This window comes from Littorina saxatilis, linkage group LG17, assembly GCF_037325665.1.
Source record: "Littorina saxatilis isolate snail1 linkage group LG17, US_GU_Lsax_2.0, whole genome shotgun sequence".
Lineage (NCBI taxonomy): Eukaryota > Metazoa > Mollusca > Gastropoda > Littorinimorpha > Littorinidae > Littorina > Littorina saxatilis.
The window spans coordinates 31,596,666-31,617,009 of record NC_090261.1 but is presented as its reverse complement, the minus strand read 5'-3'; the positions used below and the strand labels follow the sequence as shown (position 1 = coordinate 31,617,009).

General features: G+C 42.5%; 1 protein-coding gene across 1 annotated transcript in view; it reads right to left on the bottom strand.

Moving 5' to 3' along the window:
- LOC138953253 (uncharacterized) overlaps window positions 1-20,344 on the bottom strand; it is a 158,551-nt gene that overhangs the window by 49,076 nt on the left and 89,131 nt on the right. Inside the window, exons 5-8 of the mRNA XM_070325052.1 lie at window positions 7,583-7,712; window positions 6,362-6,654; window positions 5,747-5,954; window positions 255-505 (exon numbers count right to left, since the gene is read on the bottom strand). Of these exons, the coding sequence (XP_070181153.1) occupies window positions 255-505; window positions 5,747-5,954; window positions 6,362-6,654; window positions 7,583-7,712 (882 nt within the window). The remainder of the gene's footprint in view (window positions 1-254; window positions 506-5,746; window positions 5,955-6,361; window positions 6,655-7,582; window positions 7,713-20,344) is intronic.

The following is a 20,344-nucleotide window of genomic DNA, read 5'->3' as shown; positions in this document are numbered from 1 at the left end:
GAACACACATCAAATACCAGTAACAGTCGATACTTCGCCTTGAACTTAATAATCACACACGATCACACGTAACAGACACGCGACGTCCACCTCAACATAATTATGAAACACCCGCCCGTCCCACACCCCTCAACCACTGTCCTATTTCACCCACACACATCCATACTTCAGCCAACCACCCCCCGCCCCAACTCCCACCACCGAACAAACCCACACAAAATCCAGAATCCACCATTAACACACAAGACACTCACCAAAACTTCGTATACAGTGTTGTCCTGCAGCCGGGCAATGAAGTACGTCTCGCCAGAGATGTCGAACTTGTCCACCGTTATCCCGTCGTCGTTGTACATGGTCTGGATGGTGATGGAGAAGTTGACGTTGCGGAGGTCCGAGATGTAGGCCCATGATACGTTCACCAGCACCGTGTCGTCATCGCGGGGGTGTTCTTCGAATACGAGCTTGATGGTGACGGCACGGATCAATTTCGTCAGCGGGGCTGTTGCTGCGTAGGGTGAAAACATAAAAGGGACTGATAAATTGCAGCAACGAAATTTGTGTCAGCGAATCAACAATTCAGTCCCCAATAGGTTATTAGCCTGTGGGACATTAAGCATCATCACAAAGTAACGTTCAATTTTCTGAATGGGAGAATTCGTTAAAAAGGATGTTTATTTAGATACTACTCTTGTAATACTGCGAATCATTCCCTGCATATAACCAGACGTTTATATATATATATATACTCTTGCTGCACACTTTGAATTGCATGAAGACTCCACGTACCACAATTATACACTCTCAGTGTTTTCTTTCTCCAAAGGTTGTCGGGACCTTTTCATGTGAAAGAGGACATTTTTTTCCTTTGATTTAACACTTGTGGTAATGGACTACCTCAAGTGTCAATTAGACGTTGAGTTATATACTTCTAGACGGCACAACGCCCTTATTTATTTCACGAGTTACACACATTCTCATAGTTGGACTGACATAATTATGTGACTCTTCACCACTAGAATACGTCATTCATGCGCCAGAAAGTGAAAAACAATACACGGCTTTCACAAGAAACATGTGTTACAATGCTTTGTCTGCTCGAAGACAAACGATCGACAAACGTCTCCTTCGCTTTCCATACCTTGCCTTTTTCCAGCCTTTTTATAACCTTTTGCAAGTCTGTCATAGAGACACTTACCTACGTTGAAATATTAACAGCGCTTGTCGACTTGAAGTTGCATAAAACAAGAGAAAGATTTTTTTCTGCCAGTTTACGAATGAACGCACACAGTAACAAGGCCAACAAAACGTTTGTTTCTGATAACAAAGCCACACACACACACACAAAAGAATCGGTAGGTCGGCTACTTTTTTTTCGATTGAAGTTTGCTTTTTATTTACACTGGCGCTTCTGGCTTTCTATTGGCCGGAAATCGTGCGAGGTATGGCGTCTGGATGTCGAAGAAAAGTAACTTTAGTTGTAAAGTCTGCTAAATCGAGTTTTGTCATTATGAATTATTTTTTTGTGGAAAGGGTAAAAAAAAAAAGTTCTTGGGTCGGGAGAAAAAAAAAGGTGTCGGTCGAGAAAATGGAAACATTTATTTCATGGCCTAAGAAAGGGGGACACACAAAGAAACAGAAAAAGAAAGAAAGAAAGAAAGAAAGAAAGAACAATTGAAAAAGTGTGCATCGAAAAGATGTTTAAGAACCACGTTCGCTCCTACCACGGCCCTCGGAAATAATGAGAACACGCCGTTGTCAAGTCCTTCGCATAAACATAATGTACAAAGCATTGTAAGAAGGTCATAATAACGAACCACTCTAAACCGTCAAATAAAAATCATTGTCATCATTTTCACGAGTTTTCATTCACAAGCACCTGGGAAATAAATCTCATGTTCCCCATGCAATAAATCGAGGTGGTGAATGGGTTTGAGCTTTCAGGTGAAATGTGGATTGTCAAAGGAAAAGCCAATCAGGCTGATTGTTTGATAAGTGGAACCATCGCGGCTTTGGATTTGTGTTTCCGAGGACAATGATTGTAAGCATTCACTCTCAAAGACTCAATCAATGTTGATAATTACCGCGGCGACTCATGGTCAATTTGCAACTTATCTCTGTAATCGCAAAATCCACAACGAAAAGTCATAAACACTTGAAAAGAAAAGAAATATGCTCAACACTTACTGAACTCACACGTATGATCGCAGCTCTGTACATTTTCAGACTGGAAGAAAAGCGTCAACAAGCTACGTTTCACGTCACATGCAAGGTTGACGTGTTACATGTATCTCGAGCTACTGTGACGATGCTTTGTGGCCCGGAGTTGGATTCTAAAAATTCGTCTCCCTGTGGGTTATTGTGCATTTTGTTGCACAACCAAAATGATGACAAAAACGATGTTTGGTGGCTTGTCGTCAGACCAGCATTTTGTTGTTGGTCCTCGGGGAGCATATCGCCTTTTGTCTCATATTTATCAACCGCGGCCTTCGGCCTTGGTCGATAAAGATGAAACAAAAGACGATATGGTCCCCTTGGACCAACAAAAAAAGCTGGTCTGTCAACAAGCCACCAAACATCTTATAATGTACCACAGACGCATCTTTTATAAAAAAAATAAAATAAATAAAAACAAATAACAAAAACCAATGGCGAAAATGGGAGAGTAGGGCAAGCTTGGTGTGAAAAGGGAAATATTTTTAGCTCGCGCAGGGAAGTGAAGCAAGGATGACAATTACCAAGAGGAGAAGATTTGTTAGTATCCTATTTCCTCACAGCACCCCAATACCCAACCCAGGTTTAAAGGTATATATATATTAACAGCTATTGTGTTTTCAGCGTAGCAATAGGGCCCGATATTTAGACGAGACAAGTATAATGCCGACGAGTCGAAGACGAGTCGCATTATACTTGTTCGAGTCTAAATATCGGACCCTATTGCTACGATGAAAACACAATAGCGTTTATATAGCTATTCTGACATTAAATTCTGTGTTAAAATCATGTTTTTGTCGGCAACAAGTACCAGAATGGTCCATGTCGTTGATTGCAGACGACGGTTCCCTTTCCGCATGAAGCCACGGAAATAACCGAACATTGAAAAACCCACGGACATGTATTACGGAGAAAACTCGAGATAACCGGATGCTTAGCATTACGTCAATATGTTAGGAATCATATGACGTCATGACGTATCATGCTTGCCTACGTAGATTGTATGTTCGAAAGTCTGACTTCTGTTGGGAATTCGCGTGGTGAAGACTGCGGTAAATCTGTAGATGATAAGAGAACAAGGATTGTCTCAGAAGAAACGACGAAATGTTTCAGACCGGAAACTTCATTTCAACATTGCACTATACAATGGACGTTCTATGTGACAGGAGAGTTTGCTGATTTTGTGTTAAACATTGGAGAGATCGTCTGCTAGAATCAGAGATAGGTCTCTTCAGATTGCAGCTTCTGGAAATGTGCAAGGTTTGTTGCCTGTTAAAGAACTGGATTTTAAACGTAATGTATGTCATGTACAGTAAGCAACAACAAAAACACACACAAAGCAAATGGCATCGTCTGTTGACTAGTCACAGGAACAAACCTGGCGAGGTATGCGTGTACTTTATACACGTGGAAGAAACCGGAACCATGCGTCTTTGTTTTTGCCGATATCGTTTGGATATCGGCAAAAATGGCCGACTTTCGTAGCGTTATGCTTTGATGATCGGAAAAGGGATGTGTGAGACCATCCAATCACAGCCCCCGAATTCCCCCACGTGTCCAACAGAATAGCTATATATATATATATATCTTCTCGTGTGGGCGAATATGTACTCCAGCACAGATCTGCCAAAGGCTTCTGAAAGGGGATGTGAAAATTCTTTAAATTTTGTTTTCAAAACCACATCATCTAAAAACGGGGAAACACCCGGGAGCATTCCCATAATGTTTTTTATTGTGAGGGCGTAAAACAATATTTATCATCATTTTCCAATGGACGTGGTACCTACAAATCCAACAACCAGGCAACTTCTTTTGCAGAGTGGGGATTTTCTTTTGGAATAATTTTGTAAATGACACCGGTGTCAATCTGCAATATGAATTCAACAAACAGTTCTTATTGTGCAGAGAAAAACGACTAGGCTGGGAATTGTTGTGGGTCCAAGCGAAAGATTCAAGATCCAATATCCCATGCATATGACAGTCTGAACGGATCTACACAGATTCAAGATCCAATATCCCATGCATGTGACAGTCTGAACGGATCTACACAGATTCAAGATCCAATATCCCATGCATATAAAAGTCTGAACGAATCTACACAGATTAGAAAGACAGTATTGTTCTGTGTCAAATAAGCTGAAGCCCACATTATTCGGTCTCCCTTTTCCTTGGGTGCCTACTTCATGTCCAATTTTACTGCCGACAGCTGAGCTTTTAGATCATCCTTGAAAAGGAAAGGCACGAGTTTGTCACTCTGAGTTTGATATACTCTTTCTTTGTATAAATCATGTTCATTCTCCATGCCGACTGAAGCTTGAAAAATCGCAGTTCCTGTTGTTGGAAAGGAGAAAGAATAAATCTAGTCGTATCCCACCACAACACACTCATTTCTCAATTCCTTCAACAAATATTCAGAAAGCCAAGAAAAAGAGAAGAAAATAAAGTTGCCATCACCCTTTCAACCACAGCGGCACCACAGCACGTGTTTTTTCAAATTAATGTCAGTTTTTCGTTTACCGTGCCTTTATAACTGCAATAACTTAAAAACTACAAGGAAAAAAAGAACTGGCGGGGACGAGAGTGAGTGATTACACACACACACACACACACACACACACACACACACACACACACACACACACACACACACACACACACACCCACGCACGCACGCACGCACGTACGCACACAAACACTCACGCACGCACGCACACACACAGACACACACACACACGCTCACACACACACACACACACACACGCATGCACGCACGCACGCACACACACACACACACGCACACACACACACTCCTCTCCTCCCCCACACACAATCCCCACACAGACTCATCTCCACCCACACATATATATACATACACAAAGTTCAACACCAAAGCCCATAAAGATTCATCACGGGCTTTTTAGGATTTAGCTGTGAAGCTTACTGACAGGCAGTACTCATAACATTCTTAAGCCTAAGATGTTTATGAATTCCTCACTGTAAACTGTGCATGTTCAGCAAACAAACAACTCAAGCTCAGCCGCCCATACATCAACAAAACTTAACATGACATAACACTTCTATTAATTATCAACTCATCTTCACCGCTTCCGGTTCTGTTGCAGAAAAGTTTTTTTGGGAAAAAAACGGGGGTGGGGTGGGGGTGGAGTCTTAGGGATTGTGATGGAGATCCAAGAGAATACAAATTTTGCCGAAAAAAAAAGATGTTAAACAATGATTATTTTTTTAAACTAGACGGCCTGAGGGGAAAAAAGTCAGAAAGCTACAAGCAGAGACGATATAGAAAAGAAGTTTTCATGGAATTTAATAAAAAGAAAAAAACACACACACAGACACAAAAACACTGCAACAGAAACAACGAATATTGCAATAAAGAGAGAGAAGAAAAAACCCACACACACCGTCAAATACAAAAAGAACAAAAAAACCAAGAACAATTCAACAACAAGAACAACAACAACTGAAGCAAAAAAACACAACAGAAAAAGGAAAACAAAAAGAGTAAGCCCGAACTCACGTTCTTGGTCAGTGACGTTGGCTGACGTCGGCGTGGTGACGTCAGAGGAGTTGAACAGATGACAGTGTCTGAAGTCGCGACTGGCGTACTTGCACTTAGGCGTGTCCAGTATGAAGCCGCCTAGCTCGCCATAGGGTGCGCTGGGCAGCTCCAATCGAATGTAGTAGCGGGTGTTGAAGTACAGGTTGTTGTCAATGGTATAGTGTGGCTGGAACAGAAGACGAGGCAGAAAAACTATGAAGAATGTGTGATGGCTGTAAGTTGTTCCTCAGGCTCAGATTTGTGGGTATTTTCTGTATTAAATTATCCATTTCTAGAAAACGCAAGTACGTAGCAACACGAGAAACCGCTGTCAAACTCCTTCCACGAGCTGGATCTTATTTAATATTGTCTATCTTTAAAAACAATAATCTAAATAATCGTGTTCTAGTTTTCTGTTCTATTTAATCTTTTCTAACGTTTTACACGTCTTATGTAATTTTATTCGATGTTATTTTCCTGTCAGACGAACCTGTCTACAACGACCACCAAAGGGACCGACCAAAAGTGGTCGTTACAGGCAGGTGGTTGCTTTGCAAAGGTTCTGTTTTATTTCAGCAAAGTGTGTCCACTCACCTTCTCATTGAGACTGACGGGAACCATGACGCTGAAGAGGTCATCCGGGTAAGGACACTTGGGCAAGTCGTCGTAGACCATACATTCTTCGAGGATGTATACCACCTCGTAGTAGACACTCTCCTCCTTCCCCCCGCCGGCGCCCCTACCCCTCAGGACGGCCAAGGGGTGTGTCCAGTTCAGTCTCACCTGTAGCCCCTCGTCCTTGTCGTAGGTGAGAGAGTAGGTCAAGTTAGCCGTGTTCCAGTCGTGTCCCCATTCTGCCAGCTCCCCGAATGCGTACACAGGCGCATCTTAAAGACAAACATGAAACACGTACTACACTCTGAAGGGAAGTGAACACATTTTGAACACATTAATTTTGTATCCTACATACGTGAGAGAGACCACTCATGAGATAACAGTATCGGTCAAACCACACGTGTAAATATCATGTAAATGAGGTCGTGTCAAACTAGTTTTGCAGGGACCTGCTTTTCCACTACCTATGATGCCAAAGTCACCGAGACAAACGTCAATGCGGAAACACTTTTGCGCCTGCGGTTCCCCTGGAAGAGATTTTAAAACTAACACGTCACGCTACTCTTTTGTACAGTGACGTCTCTTTGCTTTGACGTCATAGATTGCACGAGGCTTTGGAAGAGATTGAGGTTCCAAAAGAAGCGTCTTCAATTTTGACGCCTTGACTGCGGGACGATTTTTTTTTAGTAAAATACACGTAAGTACAGAATGAAAGATAAATAGAATACTACATTGCTTGCTGTGACGTACCAGATTTACACTTTGGTTGTTTATTAGTGTAGTTTGTTGTGCTCCATTGTATAAACAGTGGGGCATGGAGGGATGATCTTATCTCATGTAAAAGCCTGGCCATATCTGAGATGGTGATCCGAATCGGTAATAATAATTATTGTAGCTTTTAAGGCAATCGACACCGATTAAACAAACAAAACGTCTCAAGCTCTTTCTGACAGTCTGTCGTCACAAGCGAAGTTAATAATTCAAGAAGACGTCAAAATAATAATAATGGTGTCACGTAAACATTATATCGCTTCTCCTGCATGTCTCCCAGAAACTGACAAAGAAGTTCGAGAACGAAGTTTGATTGTCTCGGTAACTTTGGTATATCAGCAGGATACAACTACTCGTAAGGTCACCGCTAGGAAGTGCATGTGTCGGTAACGCATAGCGTTAAAAAAAAAAAAAAAGCATGACACTCACCTGTAAAGATAATTTTCTCCACGATAAAGATTTTGTTGGCGATGAGTCCAGTCTCGTCGATAGCTAGGATCTGAAACTCAGGAACGAGGGCTGCTTCATCATAGTCCATGACGTACCCTTCTTCAAAAGTCTGCAAAACACAGATATAACAAAATCATTTACTAGTGTTTGGATCAAAACTTGAAGAGCGATACAATATCAGTCCACAATTGGCCAAGTCATTCCTGGGTCTTCTATAGTGGCACAGAATTCAGCTGATTTTAGTGGCATGATAAAAATGTGTGTGTGTGTGTCCCTGACATCTTCTAATCACGTCTCTCCCATGTAACTTCTTTCTAGAGTTCCTACCCTTTTTTTCCCTCTATCTTCCTTTTTCATCCCTTTACAGGCATGAGACCAAGGGTAGGGCGGATGGTGACAAGAGGTGTGAAGGGACAGGGAATGTTTACAGTACCGTGTGGCGGGCTGTGAGCAGTGCCAGCCAGTGTTTAGCTCAGGCACCGTCGCGGCAGACGCGCTTTAGTTCTATGCAGGAAAATGCAGCGCGCTATTCTGGCCATCCGGTAAACTGTCGTTCTCATCTCTAAGGCAGACTGATACCAAGAGGTGTAAGTTACGCCCGCCTTCAGGCTCAGGCATTATCAAACGCTCGACTCAAGACTATTTAGGTTCAGTGCCGTTTTTGTGGGTTTTTTGGTCTCCCTTTGTATTTTTTTGTTTGTTAGTCCCGAGGAAGCCTCAAAAGGCGAACATGTGACATATTTTTGTATGTGCTGGCCTAGTATTGGTGAGTACAGAATTCTTTTGTTTTTCAACTTTGTTCTTTCCCCCACAGTCATTTTGTTGTTTAAATATCAAAACTTCAAGAGCTATATCAGTCGACAACTGGCCAAGTAACTCTTGAGTTTTCTTGTGTCACAATTAAGATTCGGTTAAGAAACGAATTTCAGGGGCAACCAGCTGACGATGCAGGCATACTTGTATGACAACTTTGAGAATAGAAGAACAACTGTATGCATATATATATATACGTAGTGTACGACTTGCCTTACAAGGTGAAGCTCTCTCTCTCTCTCTCTCTGTCTCTCTGTCTCTGTCTCTCTCTCTCTCTTTGTCTTTATCTCTCTCTGTCTCGTTGTCTCTCTGTCTCTGCTCTGTCTCTCTCTCTCTCTCTCTCTCTGTCTCTCTCACACACACACACACACACACACTCGCACTCACACCTGGCCAGATATGAGACGGTGAAGCGGAGTGATTTTACGAGGCGGACCGGAAGGGGGCCTTATTTTCAAATGTAAAACTTCAAAATGTGTGACACCAACTCACCAAGTTCTCCGATTAATTTACGAACCTCCTAACCCCAAACCGCTAGCTAAGAGGTAAAGCCGCAGCAGCCTACAACGCGACAGACGGAACATACATCGAACAAGCAATTTTTTTCTCTACAATTCTTTTTTATGTAGAAAACCAGCTTTGAATTACATCTTCCTGCTATAAAAGAAAAGACAAGTTTAAGCGAACAGAACGAGACTCTCCGCGATCCGACCAGAATTGTGAGTCTAACACCTGATTCAACTCGCTAGCCGCTGGTTCATGTAGTGCTATACAGTGGAACACCCTTTTTAAGACCCCCGAATATAAGACTTCCTCCAATTTAAGACCTTGTTATTTTCTGTCCATAACCCCTGTAAATTGACCTCCATTTTAAGACGCCCTCCTTTTTACATTTAGTCAAGTTTTGACTAAATGTTTTAACATAGAGGGGGAATCGAGACGAGGGTCATGGTGTATGTGTGTATGTGTGTGTGTGTGTGTGTGTGTGCGTGTGTGTGTGTAGAGCGATTCAGAGTAAACTACTGGACCGATCTTTATGAAATTTGACATGAGAGTTCCTGGGTATGATATCCCCGGACGTTTTTTTCTTTTTTTCGATAAATGTCTTTGATGACGTCATATCCGGCTTTTTGTAAAAGTTGAGGCGGCACTGTCACTCCCTCATTTTTCAATCAAATTGATTGAAATGTTGGCCAAGCAATCTTCGACGAAGGCCGGACTTCGGTATTGCATTTCAGCTTGGTGGCTTAAACATAAATTAATGATTTTGGTCATTACAAATCTGAAAATTGTAAACAAATTTTTTTTTATAAAACGATCCAAATTTACGTTCATCTTATTCTTCATCATTTTCTGATTCCAAAAACATATAAATATGTTATATTTGGATTAAAAACAAGCTCTGAAAATTAAAAAAAATTAAATTTATGACAAAATTAAATTTTCGGAATCAATTTAAAAACACTTTCATCTTATTCCTGGTCGGTTCCTGATTCCAAAAACATATAGATATGATATGTTTGGATTAAAAACACGCTCAGAAAGTTAAAACGAAGAGAGGTACAGTAAAGCGTGCTATGAAGCACAGCGCAACCGCTACCGCGCCAAACAGGCTCGTCACTTTCACTGCCTTTTGCACTAGCGGCGGACTACGTTCAATTTCATTCTGTGAGTTCCACAGCTTGACTAAATGTAGTAATTTCGCCTTACGCGACTTGTTAAGACCTAATTTTCTCCGATTCTTGGAGGTCTTACAATGGGGGTTCCACTGTATCCTGCAGTAGTTCTTCAGGAAGCACTCAATGGCTGCGTGTGCATCAGCCGCACTTGTGCATCATCAATATTCACTGACACTCGTCTGCGGTGCGCGTCGAGGACAGCTTTCAGGGACGGTACATGCCTGCTACTGTCTTCACACATTTTCTGTTTTCTTTCAACCTCGACACCTCCTGTAGCATGCGTTCGTGTCTTTATTCGTTTGCATGACAGGTTTTTAAGGATGGGTCTTCTTTGCTGTTTGAGCCTGGGGTACGGTTCTATGATTTCATTGTAATTTTCCGCGAAACATGATGCGGGGTTTTGCATTAACTGCATTGAAATGGATGCTTAGTTTATTTCAGTTCTTCACATTACCGGGCAAACCCATGCACTGATCGAAACTCCTTGGTTTCGCAGTGCAAGCCCCATCCCTCATGCAACCCAAAACCTCCCCCCCCCCACCGCCCCCCCCCCACCCCACCCCTCCCCCCCACACACACACCATGCCTTCTAAACCATTACCGCCATTAAAGAAGGAGAAGAAAATGCAAGTAATTCTTCACAGAACCTTACGGGTGGAATCATACTGTATATTGCTACCGGTTCAGTTCGCAGTCGTAAAAAGATGTATGATATGTCAACTGTGTATGGACAACCTAGTTTGATGTCCGTGCGGCGAATCGAACTGAACGGTTCAAGCGGCGCAGGGGTTGCAACTGATGGCATGGCCTTCAGCAGAAAGTGAGCTGGTCACTTAACTGGCTGTGGTCACCGAGCACGTTGTGTCATGAGCCGTGTGCAATCCAAGGTGAGGCCAGGGATATAGGTAACCAAGTATGCGTGAATCGCGGGAATTGGGTAACAGCTTTAGACAGACCCTCCGAGTTCAATGCCAACCCCATCATTTTAATTCTATGTTAATGCATGTGGTGCTGTTTCACAAGAAGAAGAAAAACAAGAAGAAGAAGAAGAAGAAGAAGAAGAAGAAGAAGAAGAAGAAGAAGAAGAAGAAGAAGAAGAAGAAGAAGAAGAAGAAGAAGAAGAACAAGAACAAGAACAAGAAGAAGAACAAGAAGAACAAGAAGAACAAGAACAAGAAGAAGAAGAAGAAGAAGAAGAAGAAGAAGAAGAAGAAGAAGAAGAAGAAGAAGAAGAAGAAGAAGAAGAAGAAGAAGAAGAACAACAACAACACCACCACCACCACCACCACCAGCACCACCACCAACAACAACAACAACACCAGAAATCTATTCGCACTCTTCTCTCATGACCTCCTACCAGCACACGGATATCCAGTCCCCGTTGTAATGCACGTGCATACCACGCTAAATTGGTCCCCGCTTTCTTCTACCTGCGTTCAGGTATCTCCTCACAGCTGAGTCCACTCGTGTTGTGTGTGTGTGGTGCAGGGGAGGTATGGATACCCCTAAACAACGCTGCCAGTATTGCTAGGGGCCGCTGGGTGCAGTGTCAAGAGACACATAGAGAGGAAATTCCAGACATCATTCTGCCGGATGAGACTCTCAGAGAGATACACAGGCTAGGCATCCGTCTTGCTCGCAATCAGTGCAAAGTGGTTGCGGACGGAAGGATGGTTAGCTCTTCGTGCCACAAACAAGGTGCAAACTAACAAACACACATAGAACCAACGAGCCAACGAACAAAACAAACAAAACAAACAAACTCGCAAACAAAGTTAGAAACGAAGAAACAAACAAAGCAATAAATAACACAATTGACAACCTTTTGACCATTTGGCGACTGAGGCACCGCTACATCTAACGAGAAAATCATCAAACTGAAAAATAGAGTCGATCCAGTACAAGTTCAAACGAAAAAGAAAGGAGTAGAGAGAAAAGAAAAGAAAAGGAAAGACAGAAAGAAGACAAAATGGGAAAGAAGAAACAAGTTCATAATTATACAGGTATCAGAACACACACCGACCGATCGACTGACAGACACATACACAGAAAGACAGGAAGACAGAGAGATACATTTCTTTGCTTTCAGCTTCCAGCTGATTACAAGCGAAGAGGACGTCTGACATATGAGCACATCCATCCAGCAAAGTACCCGAGAGATTCACAAGCACTATCCTCACCGTGGCCCATTAACCAGGCTGAGCGTGTGATGTCAGCTCCAGCCAAGGTATCACTTAGTTGTGGTCAGACAGCAAAACACAGATTGTACATCAAGATTGACCCATTGCCGCAATAACAGTATTAGGGTCAAGGCGATGACAGTAGTGAGAGATGAGCAGGGGGAGGGGGAGGGGGGAGAGGGGAGAGGGAGAGAGGGAGAGAGGAGAGAGAGAGAGAGAGAGAGAGAGAGAGAGAGAGAGAGAGAGAGAGAGAGAGAGAGAGAGAGAGAGAGAGTGTGTTGTTGAGATGCAGGTTTTGAGATGCAGTTGCAGCAAAGAGGGTAGATGTGCTTCTACCCTCTTTAGTTACAGTACAGAGGTGAGGTCAGCCACAGAAAAAAACAAATCATATGGCAACCGCCGTGCCAGGGTCAGGTCGACCAGGCAACGGGGCAGACTGCCCAGGTCACGTAAGTGGTTTTAGTCCAGCGTACATTGATCGTGGTCATCCGGTTTAAATCCACCATCCGCGCTTACAGGGACACTGCATCAGTCATGATCCTATTTGTCTTGCTTTGCAAAGTACGTTTACCACCATGCAGTTACTGTAGCGGTAACTATATCTATCTATATCTATATACGGCTTGTGTGTGTCTGTCTGTCTGTCTGTCTGTGTGTTCACGATTCACGGCCAAAGTTCTCGATGGATCTGCTTCAAATTTGGTGGGCATATTCAGGTAGACCCCGGACACAATCGTGGAAAATTTTGAACACGTGCGTGCTCTCAGCGCGCAGCGCTGAACCGATTTTGGTTTTCTGTACATCCATTCCCAGTAACTCTTCCTTATCTTCCCCAGTGTTTTGCGCGTTTATCTCCCTTCCTTCGTACGGTGCGCCGGCAAAGCCGTCGCGTACATCCGGCAAAGCCGGGTCCCCGGTGAAGCCGGGTATTCGGCTCTACTTCTTCCCGGCGAAGCCTTACCCGGCGAAGCGGGTATTCATCTAGTATATATATATATATATGACCTAAACACCTTTCAGCGTTTCAGTTTGATTCGTTTCGCCCTGAGTTCTGTGAAGATCCCCATTGATGACATTGGTAGTCTTCACTCACAAACAAAAGTCCATAGAAAATAGTAAGCTTCTTTTCTTTACACTCTCTTTTGACCCTCAGTTAGTTTTTTAGGAATTTCGCAGAAATGTATTTTAAACTACTAGGGTTCAACGTCGCCTGTATTTAGGCCTTTAGCTCCCACAGCTGTCGCTACGCTGAGTGAATCAGCAAGTTCACGTGCGCGTGTCGCTGTGAACACAGGCCTGTGTCCACTGCGTCAGTTCGCTGCCAAACCCACGCGAGTGCGCACACAAAAATAGTTTTTTCAATTATAAAGACAAAGAGATTAATTTTCTTGCGACCAACCGATCACATACATTTGTGAGACATGTGGGTGTGACAAACATACTCTTTTGTTGGCCTTGTGGCGTTTGATCACAGTCAGTCCGCAGATCGAAGGATCCTGATTTAAATACTGTACTTTTGACACCATCACGTTTTCTTTTGAATCTTGATACATGTAAATTTTTATTTCATTTTGTTTTATTGCATTAGTGATTATGATATTGAAAACATGATTTTTATCACTTGATTGACCACCACTGTCTCTGAGACCTCAAACTAAACTCAACGCAAGACTAACAACAACATGAACGCAGAAGGTCTTGGCACGTAACCACGTCTTGTCCCAAAATAGTCACTAGTACTGGAGACAGTAAGAGAAATGTAGCATAGCATAGCATAGCAACGCAGAAGAAAAAGAAGAAGGAGAAGGAGAAGGAGAAGGAGAAGAAGAATTCTGACATAAGTTCAAGGCTGACTCGTGTCATGAGCTCACAATCGATGGGATTGTGCTCACCGGTTTAACGGTTGCTGTTACGTCGGATTACCCGTGAGTTTGATCTGAAACGTCGCTTGCCTAGCTTGCAGCGGTCGGTATTAATGCAATTAAGAACAAGTCGCGTAAGGCGAAATTACTACATTTAGTCAAGCTGTGGAACTCACAGAATGAAACTGAACGCACTGCATTTTTTCACAATGACCGTAGTCCGCCGCTTGTGCAAAACGGAGTGAAACTGACGAGCCTGTTCAGCGCGGTAGTGGTTTCGCTGTGCTGCCCGTAGCACGCTTTTCTGTACTTCTCTTCGTTTTAACTTTCTGAGCGTGTTTTTAATCCAAACATATCATATCTATATGTTTTTGGAATCAGGAACCAACAAGGAATAAGATGAAATTGTTTTTAAATCGATTTCGGAAATTTAATTTTGATCATTATTTTTATATTTTTAATTTTCAGAGCTTGTTTTTAATCCAAATATAACATATTTATGTTTTTGGAATCAGGAAATGATGTGAAATAAGATGAACGTAAATTTGGATCGTTTTATATAAAAAGAAATTACAATTTTCAGATTTTTAATGACCAAAGTCATTAATTAATTTTTAAGCCACCAAGCTGAAATGCAATACCGAAGTCCGGCCTTCGTCGAAGATTGCTTTACAAAAATTTCAATCAATTTGATTGAAAAATGAGGGTGTGACAGTGCCGCCTCAACTTTTACAAAAAGCCGGATATGACGTCATCAAAAGTATTTTTCGAAAAAATGAAAAAAACGTCCGGGGATATCATTCCCAGGAACTCTCATGTCACATTTCATAAAGATCGGTCCAGTAGTTTGGTCTGAATCGCTCTACACACACACACACACGCACAGACACACACACACACATACACCACGACCCTCGTCTCGATTCCCCCTCTATGTTAAAACATTTAGTCAAAACTTGACTAAATGTAAACAAGTCGCGTAAGGCTTTTTCTTTCTTTCTTTATTTGGTGTTTAACGTCGTTTTCAACCACGAAGGTTATATTGCGACGGGGAAAGGGGGGAGATGGGATAGAGCCACTTGTCAATTGTTTCTTGTTCACAAAAGCACTAATCAAAAATTTGCTCCAGGGGCTTGCAACGTAGTACAATGTATTACCTTACTGGGAGAATGCAAGTTTCCAGAACAAAGGACTTAACATTTCTTACATACTGCTTGACTAAAATCTTTACAAAAATTGACTATATTCTATACAAGAAACACTTAACAAGGGTAAAAAGAGAAACAGAATCCGTTAGTCGCCTCTTACGACATGCTGGGGAGCATCGGGTAAATTCTTCCCCCTAACCCGCGGTGGGTTCGCGTAAGGCGAAATAACAACATTTAGTCAAGCTGTCGAACTCACAGAATGAAACTGCTTTTTTCAGCAAGACCACATACTCGTAGTTTCGTCAGTCCACCGCTCGTGGCAAAGGCAGTGAAATCGACAATCCATGCAGAATAGTGCGGTAGTGGTCGCGCTGAGCAGGATAACACGCTTTTCTGTATGTCTATTCTTATTAGCTTACCGAGTTTGTTTTTAATCCAAACATATCATATCTATATGTTTTTGGAATCAGGGACCGACAAGGAATAAGATGAAATTGTTTTTAAATCGATTTCGGAAAATTAATTTTAATCATAATTTTCATAGTTTTAATTTTCAGGGCTTGTTTGTAATCCAAATATAACATATGTATATGTTTTTGGAATCAGAAAATAACGAAGAATAAGATGAAATTATGTTTGGATCGTTTAATAAAACAATAATTTTAATTACAAGTTTTCGATTTTTAATGACCAAACTCATTCATTAGTTTTTAAGCCACCAAGCTGAAATGCAATACCAAAGTCCGGCCTTTGTCGAAGGTTGCTTTGCCAAAATTGCAATCAATTTGATTAAAAAATGAGGGTGTGACAGTGCCGCCTCAACTTTTACAAAAAGCCGGATATGACGTCATCAACGGTATTTATCGAAAAAATAAAAAAAAACATCCGGGGATATTATTCCCAGGAACTCTCATGTAAAATTTCATAAAGATCGGTCCAGTAGTTTACTCTGAATCGCTCTACACACACCCTCGCACATACACACACACACACACACACACACACACACACACACACACACACACACACACACACACACACACACTGACACACACGCACAGACACACACACACATACACCACGACCCTCGTCTCGATTCCCCCTCTATGTTAAAACATTTAGTCAAAACTTGACTAAATGTAATGAGGGTGTGACAGTGCCGCCTCAACTTTTACAAAAAGCCGGATATGACGTCATCAAAGACATTTATTGAAAAAATGAAAAAAACGTCTGGGGATATCATACCCAGGAACTTTCATGTAAAATTTTATAAAGATCGGTCCAGTAGTTTACTCTGAATCGCTCTACACACACGCACGCACAGACACACACACACACACACACACAGACACACATACTCCACGACCCTCGTCTCGATTCCCCCTCTATGTTAAAACATTTAGTCAAAACTTGACTAAATGTAAATAAAAAACACATTAGGCGAAACAGTATCAAAACGCATCAAGGGAAAACCGTATCAAAAACACAGGGCCTTTATATCTCCGACGACGCCCTGTAAAGTGTACAAGTTATCATGACTCAAAACCAGATACTGTGAAGAATCAACTGCACGTTCATCGCTCCTCTTATAACCTTGTGTGGCCTGGATCTCTGATCTGTACAATGCAATGAATGTACTAGGTGTCAGCACCCCCGCGCTATCTTTTGGTCAGGGTCTCTCTTTGTGTCTCTCTGTGTCTCTCTGTGTCTCTCTTTCTCTGCTTATTCTGTTACCCTCGTAAAATAAAGAATTGTCATTGTCATTCTCTCTCTCCCTCTCCCTCTCTCCCCCTCTCTCTCTCTCTCCCCCCCTCTCTCTCTCTCCTCTCTCTCTCTCTCTCTCTCTCTCTCTCTCTTTGATCCGGGCCCACGATTTCTTTATTTGCGAGTAAGTACAATGATATCTCTGCAACAACAACAACAACAACAACAACAACAACAACAACAACAACAACAACAACAACAACAACAACAACAACAACAACAACAACAACAACAACAACAACATCAGCGGCAGCAGCAAACAAACAATATCCCCCACGCCCCCCCCCCCCCCCTCCCCCGTCGCCCAGATAAAAAGGTTTCGTACGTATACAATGTTACCCACTTTTGTTTTTAAAGTTAGCTGCTTATCAGATACTTGTCATGACACCAAAAAATCCCCCTCCGTACCTCACCCTTCATCTCCTGCACCTCCCGACCCCACCCCGCCACTATCCACCCCATCTCTCTTTTTTACCGAAAAAAGAAATGGCAAGAAGAAAGCCCGCAAACTCATCAGAGTTGGAACACGACTCACGTTGCGCTGTTTTGAAACATGGTGCCTACAAGATGGGTGTGCAAGGGGACGCGGCGTCATCAAAAGATACACATGGTGCCGGTGCCAAAATAAACACACCTGTCAGGCCACCCCATCATCCGTATACCCGCTTCTACTACCAGGACGAACATTTCTAGTCCACGGGCACCGGTTCGACAGACCATGCTTCGCTTCTTTGTTGTCTATTTGTTACACAAATGGCCATCTGAAGACAAACGGGCAAACTTAAACAGAACAAACCCTTTACCTATAGACCCTATCGGTATTCCAAGCTCTCGTGATCTCTCACAAACTTCAGAGCATAGCAAAGCATGCGGTACAACGATCTCGTGCGAGCTGCACAAGCCAAAGTTCGAAGTTCTCGCGATGTTCAAAGCATAACAAAGAGCGTGTCTCGCGAGAGCTGCTCAGATACCGAAAAGGTCTATACCCCCACCCCCACACAAAAACCATAATTATTTTACAACTACTTTGCACTTTCTTGTTTTATGCTTGCTTGTTTTGTGTCATTTGTGCCCTGAACGCAAATGACTGTATTTTGCCGTAAAGGTAATGCATTATTCTTAGTTGTAAAATGTCCATGGAAGGGGCCAACTCTCAAATCCCGCTGTCTGTTTTATTTGCTTACAATATAACAAACTTAGTCAGACCACGACGACAACAACAAAAACAATATTATACATGAAATAAATCAAAATCAATAAGTACAGTTTGATTAAACAAAATCCCCAACTGATTCAGTTCATTGCTGAATAAAAACGAAAGTCACCACTCTTCGAAGCCCTTTGCCGAGGCCAACGGTAGAAAAGCAGCAACGAATCTCATTGTTGAGTACAAGCCAGGCACACGTTGGTCTGCTGAAATGGTAAAAGCGAAAAGCGAAAACTGAGAAACAAGCACGCGTCTGGCACCCCGATTCTTTATGGGACAGCCATCACCCCGATGTCTTTGATGTTCCTCCGTTCCCCCCGAACGGCTGGCTAGTAAATAGGTCAGTGGTACTGGAGATTAGTCGTACGCTCCGCTGCTTGGGAGCATAATGGTTTTATTTCTCGGGTTTATTTCTTTTTTGCTGTATTATTTTATTTCTTAGGTTTGTAGATTTTTTTTCCCGGGAGGGTTGAGTGGGTGTTTTACGTGTGGTTGTGGGTGGGGTGGGGGAGAGAGAGAGAGGGGGGGGGGGGGTGTGTTGTGTATGTTTTACTTTTGTATTGACTTCCGTTTGCTTTTGTCTGAATGGCTGAGTCCGTGTACTTAGTCGTTGCTTTTTTTATTTTTAGTAACGTGTGTGCCTTTTCGTGAGTGGTTTTTTTCTGGTTTTATGTTCTTTTTGTTTGTGTATGTGTATTTTTCTGTTTTGTGTTGTTTTTTTGCTTTTTTGTTGGGGGTGGGGGGGGGGGGTGGGGGGGTGGGGGGGGGGGATTGCTCTGTTTCATTCTATCATGCTTCCTTGTTTGCTTTCGGGTTTGTTTCTTTTTTGTATTGTTTTGTTTATATTTTTTTGGCTGTTGTTTTTTCTTGTCCTTTTTGTCTGGTGGTGTGAACAAAACACTATATCCCTCTGGGCTGGGAAAACTATCACACTTTCTGAGCCAACATAATGAGTTAGCGAGTGCGCGCTTGTAAGTGTGTGTATGTCGGTGTGGGCTTACATCACAGCACAAGGCATGTGTTAATGCCCGCGTGGAGGGATACTGCTAGAAAAGATGGCAAACGCGGTGTTTTTGACTTGTTGTCGTATTACGGTCGCCCTTGCTATTGACGTCAAGATCCCGTTTTAGATACGCAGATAATGGCCTTACAAGTAAGTGCCCACGAACATCTATATTATAGCCTGTTGCGTGAACGCGAAGTTGTTATGCAGGTAAACAACCCCAGGTAACAAATACAAAGCCACAAACACACTTATGTAGCCTACTGAAAAAAGAAACCTCGGCTGTAGCCATACAAATACTGTGACGTTGAAATGATGTTGTTATGTTCATGAGAAGACGTACGGACTGATAAACAGAAGAACCTCCCCCCCTCCTTCCACACAACTAATCAAAGCTATAGCAGCACACGCGCACGCTGAAAGGAGACCTATATAGCCGAATAATAATAGTACCTGACGGTGAATGTTTCAGGAATAGAGGCGAATAAACCACTCTTGTTATAAATACAATACTAAATTATTTGGCAGAAACTGTAGAACAATCCAATTTGCCCCCCCCCCCTCCCCCAAGAACATTGGTCAGTATTTGCCGTTCCAACAGTTTCGATGTAAACCATTGTCATTCTAATATTCTATGAAACACATGAGAGCGACGTATTCACAGAAGTACTGACGTAAATATCCCAAAACAGCGAAAACCTTTGTCCATTATATCGATCTTTTTTTGATACGCGGGTTAAGAACAGTACAATTGTTAAAGAATCTTAAAATCAGGTCATTTAAATCTCCCTTTTGTGTTTTTTTCTCTCTCGCCATACTGGTACCGTCGTCCTTTATTGATGGCCGCAGGAGCGGACATCTATTGCAATGCGTTCGGAGAGGTGACATGAGTCGTTTGTTACCGTTCTCACGAGATCAGTTGTTGAAACCAACTTTGTTATCTGTGCTGTTCCGGAAATGAGCTGCGCTTTTTTGGAATTCAAACAGTATCATGTCACTGTTGTCCCAATTGCGCTGTTTCGGAAATGAGCTGCACCTCGTCTGTCTGTTTATAGCAACCCACACTGTCTGTCACGTACACCCCA